Source organism: Chinchilla lanigera, unplaced genomic scaffold (assembly GCF_000276665.1).
Source record: "Chinchilla lanigera isolate Chin_1 unplaced genomic scaffold, ChiLan1.0 scaffold00105, whole genome shotgun sequence".
In the NCBI taxonomy this organism is placed as follows: Eukaryota; Metazoa; Chordata; class Mammalia; order Rodentia; family Chinchillidae; genus Chinchilla; species Chinchilla lanigera.
Window position 1 is genome coordinate 1,322,016 of NW_004955506.1, and position 6,893 is coordinate 1,328,908.

The 6,893-nt window shown below is 54.2% G+C and overlaps 1 protein-coding gene across 2 annotated transcripts; it reads left to right on the top strand.

Annotated features, from left to right (window-relative positions):
* The first annotated feature begins 5,057 nt into the window (after positions 1 to 5,057).
* On the top strand, positions 5,058 to 6,172 carry Ppp1r27 (protein phosphatase 1, regulatory subunit 27). 2 transcript variants are annotated; one of them, XM_005407254.2, is made up of 3 exons: positions 5,058 to 5,365; positions 5,491 to 5,599; positions 5,902 to 6,172. In XM_005407254.2, exons 1-3 carry the CDS (start codon positions 5,176 to 5,178, stop codon positions 6,023 to 6,025), a joined length of 423 nt encoding a protein of 140 aa, XP_005407311.2. In that variant the 5' UTR covers positions 5,058 to 5,175; the 3' UTR covers positions 6,026 to 6,172. The 2 variants fall into 2 exon arrangements, with proteins under 2 accessions (XP_005407311.2, XP_005407310.2); XM_005407253.2 differs by having other exon boundaries at positions 5,063 to 5,365; positions 5,449 to 5,599.
* The last annotated feature ends 721 nt before the right edge of the window (positions 6,173 to 6,893 follow it).

The following is a 6,893-nucleotide window of genomic DNA, read 5'->3' on the forward strand; positions in this document are numbered from 1 at the left end:
GTTGCCTCTGCTTATGACTTCTTCAAGCCACAGAGCTGGGTGGGATTTCTGACCCAAAGAGGTATAGCCAGTTTTGGTGGAGTTCTATTTTTGAGAACTCTCAATTGAAATATGACAAACGTAGAAGCGGCTACCCATCAGGTCCCTGACAGCACAGGGCCTGCCCTGTATGCAGCTACTGGGGGCAGATGAGGGCTGGCAGCTAGCAGTCCTGCTGTCCTTACTGCAGTGGTCTAGAGAACTGGGGTGAGTCCCATTTTGAGAGGTAAAATGAACAAGTGTCCATGCATGTAGTCCATGCATGCAATTTTGATAGAAATAAGAACCGTAGGCTGAGTGTGGTGCTGTGTGGCTTTAATCCCAGCCCTTTGACGCAGGAGGATTGCTGTAAATTAAAGGCCAGCCTGAGTTACATAGGGAGACAATCTCAACCAAAAAAAAAAACCTTGGGCTGGCAGTGTAGGATGCCCAGCCCCTGAGTTCAAGTCTAGCACTAAAAAGAAAAAAGCTCTGGTGTTGAAGTGGGACATTTACTGATTTTGTTTTGTTCCGTTTTGCAGTACTGGGAATGGAACCCAAGGTCTCACACATACACAAGCATTCCAAACCCCAGCCCTGTTTCCTGGTTTTAGAAATGTAATCTGACTTGAAGAGCCTCAGCTTCCTCATAGCTGACAGAAAAGTACTGAGTTGGTTTCCCCAACCTGAATCCTTACCCTGTGCTACAGGTTTTATTTATTTTGCTACAGATTTCTGAGCCTGGCCTTGCCCTGCTCCCCACTCCACTATGTGCCTGGAGGAGTGCGGACGTGGTCAGAGCATCAACACCCAGACCACAGGTTCTGGGTTCCCACCTCCTGAAGTGGCACTGGAGGGCATCAATGCAGCCTAGGCCACACCTGGCCACAGGGCCAGGCTGCAGGACTCACCAGATACATGGTTCTGTATAGGTCTCTGCCCAGGGCAGGAAGGGGGGCATTTCCCTCATCCCCAACCTTTCCCTGCCCTTGTCCTACCCAATGAGCCTTCAGACCAGGGCTGCCCCCATTTCTGATCCAGGCCCTGCAGGGCAGTAGGTGATGGAGACGTGTCATCATCCCCTTGGGCAGCTCCAGTGAGGCCCAGGAACCCAGTGTCCTGGTGCACCTGCCTTCCCTTGCTTGCCGCCTGAGCTTGTTCAGCTCCAGGGGCCTCAGTGTGTCAGGGGATGTTGTCCTGCCAGCACAATGGGGCACGAGCAATTAGAAGTCGGGTGCGAGGATGTTGGCTTTTGTCCCCCAAATTGAGCTGGCACCAGGGGCTGTGGCCCTGGCAGAGGAAGACATGGAGGCCTGGAGGGAGAAGAAAAGGAAGCCACTTCCAGTTACAGTTGAGAGGGGCTGGAGCTGGAGCTCTGAGTGATCCTACTGACGAGCTGTGTGGGGACCTCTGGGTAGGAAGCTGGGAACAAGCAGCCACCATCATGTGATGTACTCCTTCGAGGCGCATGAGTCACTGATACCTTTCTCGTTTTGCAGAGGCAACTGATGAGCACATTTCCAGCATGGCTGTGATGGGAGGCCAAGTGGAGGTGGCCAAGAGCTCTGACTGGCCTGGTGGATTAGCAGGGCCACTATGAAGGCTCTGGAGGAGGCAGTGACAGCTTAACAGCCGGGCCTTTCCAATCTCTCTATAGGAGGCAGGAAGCCACTAGATTGGATTCTAAAACAGCAGATCCAGGCCTAGGCATCACCCAAGGGGTCACCTGGGCTCAGAGCCTCCCTGTGCTTCCTGGGCTGGTCCAACTTTCTTCACAGCCCCTGGGCTTTTTGTTTGTTTTTTGACACAGGATCTCGCAATGTAGTCCAGGCTGGCCTTGAACTCACTATGTAGTGCAGGCTGGTCTTGAACTCACAGCAATCCTACCTCAACCTCTCAAGTACTGGGAAGTCCCTGAGCTTTGTACGTCATGCAGGGCACTGCTGGTGGCATTCATTGGACTTCTTAATAGAAGGTAACTCTTTTAAATAAATGTTTCGGTTTGTTCTCCAAAAAGTAGCAATTTAGAATCATGCAGACCAAGCAGGCCTGTAATCCCAGCACTCTGGGAAGCTGAGGCAGGAAGATTGGAGTTTTAAATTCAGTCTGGACAATTTAGCAACTTAGACCCTGTGTCAAAATAAAAATGTAAAACAGGGCTGGGGATGTAGAAGACCTTGGGTTTATTCCCCAGTACCCCTCCCACCACAAACCATGCCAGGTCACTTCAAAAGTTGATCCTGCTGGGCATGGTGTCACACATCTGTAATTCCAGCATTTGAGAGGCTGAGGCATAAGAATGACCATGAGTCAGGGGTGGGGGGCGTTATACAGTGAGACTGTGCCTCAATAATAAATAAATAAAAGTTGAGCCAGGTGTGGTGGTGCATGCCTGTAATCCCAGGACTCAAGAGGCTCAGGCAGCAGGATCGTTGGGAGTTTGAGACTAGCCTCGGCTACAAAGTGAGCTCAAGCCCAGCCTGAACTGCATAGCGAGACCGTGTCTCCAAAATGACAAGAAAAGGGCTGGGGATATAGCTCAGCAGCACAAGGGCCTGCCTGCCAAGCACAAGGTCCCGAGTTTGATTCCTGGTACCAAAAAAAAAAAAAAAGAAAAAGAAAAAAAAAGTTGCTCCTAAGTGCCAGGCATTGTGGCATATGCCTGAAATCCCAGCACTCAGGGAGGCTGAGGAAAGAAGACTATCATGTGTTCGAGGTCAGCCTGGACTACATAGCAAGCTCCTGTCTCAAAGAAATCTTATCCTGAGAAGAATCCCAGACAAAGCTGTAGAAATACCCATTTTGTCCCAAGGTCTAGAGGTGTGGGCCACTCACAGCTGGCTCCTCTGGGAAGTGCCAGAGGTGAGATGCTCCAGAAAGAGTCCCAGTGTCCTATGGGACAAAAGTCAAGCAAATTCCTTTCAGCAGATCTGGTAGCTTTGATCCAAACCAAAAGTCCACAGCCATAATTCTGCACACTCTTTTTTTCTTTTGGTCTTTTTGAGACAGGGTCTCACTCTGTAGTTCAGGCTCGCCTTGAACTCACTTTGTAGCCTAAGCTTGTCTCAAACTCCTAACAATCCTCTTGCCTCAGCCTCCCGAGTGCTGGGATTATAGACATGCACCACCACCACCCGCAATCCTGCACATTCTTGCTCTCGTTAGCAGGACTGGCCAGAAGCTCCTGCTTTGCATCCCCACACAGGATAGCCTGATGCGCTTCCCCAGCCCTAAGCAGCTGAGGCCTGGTCACTGCTGGAAGGGGCTGTCTTACTGGTCCCGGACAAGGTGCTTGAGGTGGCTTTATCCAGCAAGACTTTTTTAAAATTTTATTTTATTTTTTGGTCTTTCCGAGACAGGGTCTTACTATGCAGTTCAAGCTGGCCTTGACCTCACTTTGTAGCCCAGGCTGGTCTCAAACTCGCAACAATCCTCCTGCCTCAGCCTCCTGAGTGCTGGGATTACAGGTGTGCGCCACCACGCCTGGCGTGGTTTTTTTTCTGTCTTTTTGAGACAGGGTCTAGCTGTGCAGTTCAGGCTGGTCTTGAGCTCACTTTGTAGCCCAGGCTGGTTATGAACTTGCAATGATCCTCCCACCTCAGTCTCTTGAGTGCTGGGATTACACATGTGCACCACCACACCCAGCTGATACCCTTGATTTGGTCTTCTTGGCCAGAGACCAGTGTGCAACCTGCCACTCACCACCAGGCCTCTTCTCCCACTCTGGAGAAGCAGCCAGCCAATCTGACTTCTGAGCTCATTGAGGCCTCCAACAACCATATGGAGCATCTTGCCAGGGCAGTGAATTGAGCTTTGTCCCCTTAATTTCCTATTTATTCCTCAATACCTCCAGATGTGATCTTACTCCAATATAGGGCCCATTGCTGGTATCTCATTAAGATAAAGTGATACTGAAACAGACCAAGTCCTCTTAAGATTGGTGTCCTCATAAACAGAGATTTCGACACAGACACAGTACAAGCCATGTGGAGATGGAGCCCCAAGGCCAACAGAGAACTCTAGGAGTTGGAAAGAGTTAAAATGAACTCTTCCCTGAGCCTGGGGGTACCTGCCCTGCCCATGCCAAGGCCTCAGTCACACAGACTTGAATCTTCAACCTGTAGTGCTCTGCCAGAACAGCTCAGCAAGTCTCAGGGCCACTGGGCAGCACTGCAGGGGCCCCATAGGACTGCCCCCAACCCCACTGCCCTGTTCCTGGGCTCCTCTGGCCCACCCATCAACCTTTCTCAGGCACCAGTGTGACTGACCTCAGTTGTGATTACTGCAAAAGTAAAGGCAGTATGCCTGCCTGGCAAGCAGAAGGCCCAGAGTTCGATTCCCAGTATCCCCCCTAAAAAAGTGAGGGCAGCTAGCATGGGATCCTGCTGGGTGAGACAGAAGGGGGACATTCCCAGGACAATCTCCATCTCTGCAGTGCAGAATGGGTGCCACCTTCAGCATGAGCATGTGTCCTTAGCAATGTGTCTGCAGATCCTGGAACCAGGTGAAAGAGGTGGGCAGATGTGTGCAGGTGTATATATGGGGACATCCGGAGGAGGGGGAGGCACTTAGTGGGGCCACATTGGACTGGCCCAGGTCCCTGCCTTCGCAGCAATGGTGGCTGTTCTGGGAAAGCTGCTCCAGGGGGCTAGAAGCCCAATGAAAGGGGACAGGGCAAGGGAAAGGCAGCCCTTCACCTCTACAGGCAGGTAGAGGCGAGCGACCTGCAGGTCCCCTCTTCACACCCTCGGCCCCTGCCTTGCCCTTGACCCCACACTGCGGCCTTCCTCAAGGGCTCCAGCCTAGTCCTCCTCCAGCCTTCTGTGAGGCACCTTCTAGGTCTAGCTGTGGGGTTGGGAGTGGTGGCCAAGAAGGATCTGACCCCTTTGGCCGGACATGACAACAGGTGGGCTGAAAGATGAGACACCAAACATGATCCTGTGTGCAGGGAGGGAGGGAACAGCTCGGTTTCAGCCCTTTGCATCGGCAAGCATGACCACGCAGCTTTATATAGCTCCTCAAGGCCTATATAAGCTGGGAGCAAGGTCTCGGTCAGATAGAAGAGCCTGCACACTGACCTGGTCTGGCCTGGCTGGCTCACTGCTCACCTCAGCGCAGCAGGGTCCCCAGAGGGGCAGCCCACCCCCACCCCCTAAGATGCCCAGCAAAACTGTGCGCTATTCCCGCTACAGTCCCCGGCAGCGGCGCCGGCGGCTGATGTCCTATAGAAGTGTCCACTTTCCTAATGATGTCCTCTTCTTGGACCACATCCGCCAGGGTGACCTGGAACAGGTGGGGCGCTTCATCAGGACTCGGAAGGTCTCCCTGGATACCATCCACCCCTCAGGTGAGACAATCAGAGCAACTGGCCAAGGGTGTGTGGGGTGGCAGGGGAAGGCCAGTTCGACTCCAGCCTTGACCCCTGCCCAGGCCTGGCTGCTCTGCACGAAGCTGTGCTCTCTGGAAACCTAGAGTGCGTGAAGCTGCTGGTCAAATATGGAGCAGACATTCACCAGCGTGATGAGACAGGCTGGACGCCCTTGCACATTGCCTGCAGCGATGGGTACCCTGATATAGCCAGGTGAGCCAGGAAAGCAGGTGAGCAGAGGCTGCACCCCAACCCTGTAAGCCTCACCCGGTCTCCAGGATGTGAGCCCCCTAAAAGCTGGCCCTGTCAGTGCAGCCAACAGCTCCAAGGGCTCTAGCACCGTTTTCACCCTTTGCTGCGCTATAGCAAACTGGAAACACCAACACAGCTGCCAAGGGCTCTGGTTTCTTCCTCCTCACCCTGCCAGGAAAAACTAACAGGTGACCCCAGGACTCTCACCCTCAGCCTTGGGGCAGGGCTGAGCATGCCTCAACCAGGGTGCCCTTTGCACCCAGGTACCTCATTTCCCTGGGGGCAGACAGAGAAGCAGCTAATGATGATGGTGACCTGCCCTCTGACCTCATCGACCCTGACTTCAAGGACCTGGTGGAGCTCTTCAAGGGAGCCAGCGTGGACTAGACTGCTCTGCCCTGGGCTCCAGCCTCTCATCCTCAGGCGCAATATACCTATGGCCCCTATACCTATGTCTTCGGCCTGGCTTTTTCTCTAGGTCAATTTTTTATCGTGACACTTTTTACTTTTTCAATAAATGTCATCCCCAAGCCAGTGGTGATTGCCTGATTACTGGGCTCCGTGGCAGCACAGGGCTGGTGCCAGAGCCTCTTGGAAACCCCTTCATTCCCAGTCACCCCTTGTCTCCACACCTCTGGTGTCCCCCATCTGCTCTCTCCCTAGACCTCCCACCCCTACCCACTCCATGCCCTCCCCTCATTCACCTGGCATCTCCCTGCCTCCCTAGCCTGTCTCCCCATGTTCATGTCTCCCAGTCTCCCTATGTGCTCCATCCCATGTCCCCATCCTTCCTCACCACCCCCTTCGTGTCCCCTGTCCCTCCAGTCCTCAGGTCTTCTCATGTCCCTGGTTCTCCCCATTCCCGTATCTCTCCATTGTCCCCCTGTGCCCCCCTCCCTGCGCCACGTTCCCTTTCCCAGGTCTCCCCATGTCCTCCCCGCCGTGTTCCTTGTCCCCGAGTCCCCCTTTCACACACCCCCGTATTCCCCTCCCCAGGTCTCCCCTGCCCTTGTGTTCCCAGTCCCAGGTCCTCCCAAGCCTCCAATAGCCAGTCGTACTGGACCTCCCCGTCCTCCACTGACCCCAACCCGTCTCCACTCCTCGTCTCCGCCCTGCGTGACGGTCACGTGGCAGCGCCGTCTGCGCCTGCGCTGGCGTCACTTCCGGCGGCCGCACGGGAAGAGGCGGCGGCGGCGACCAGGCGGGCGAGGTAAGGCGGGCGAGGCGCCGGCTGCAGGCGAGGCGAGGCGAAGCG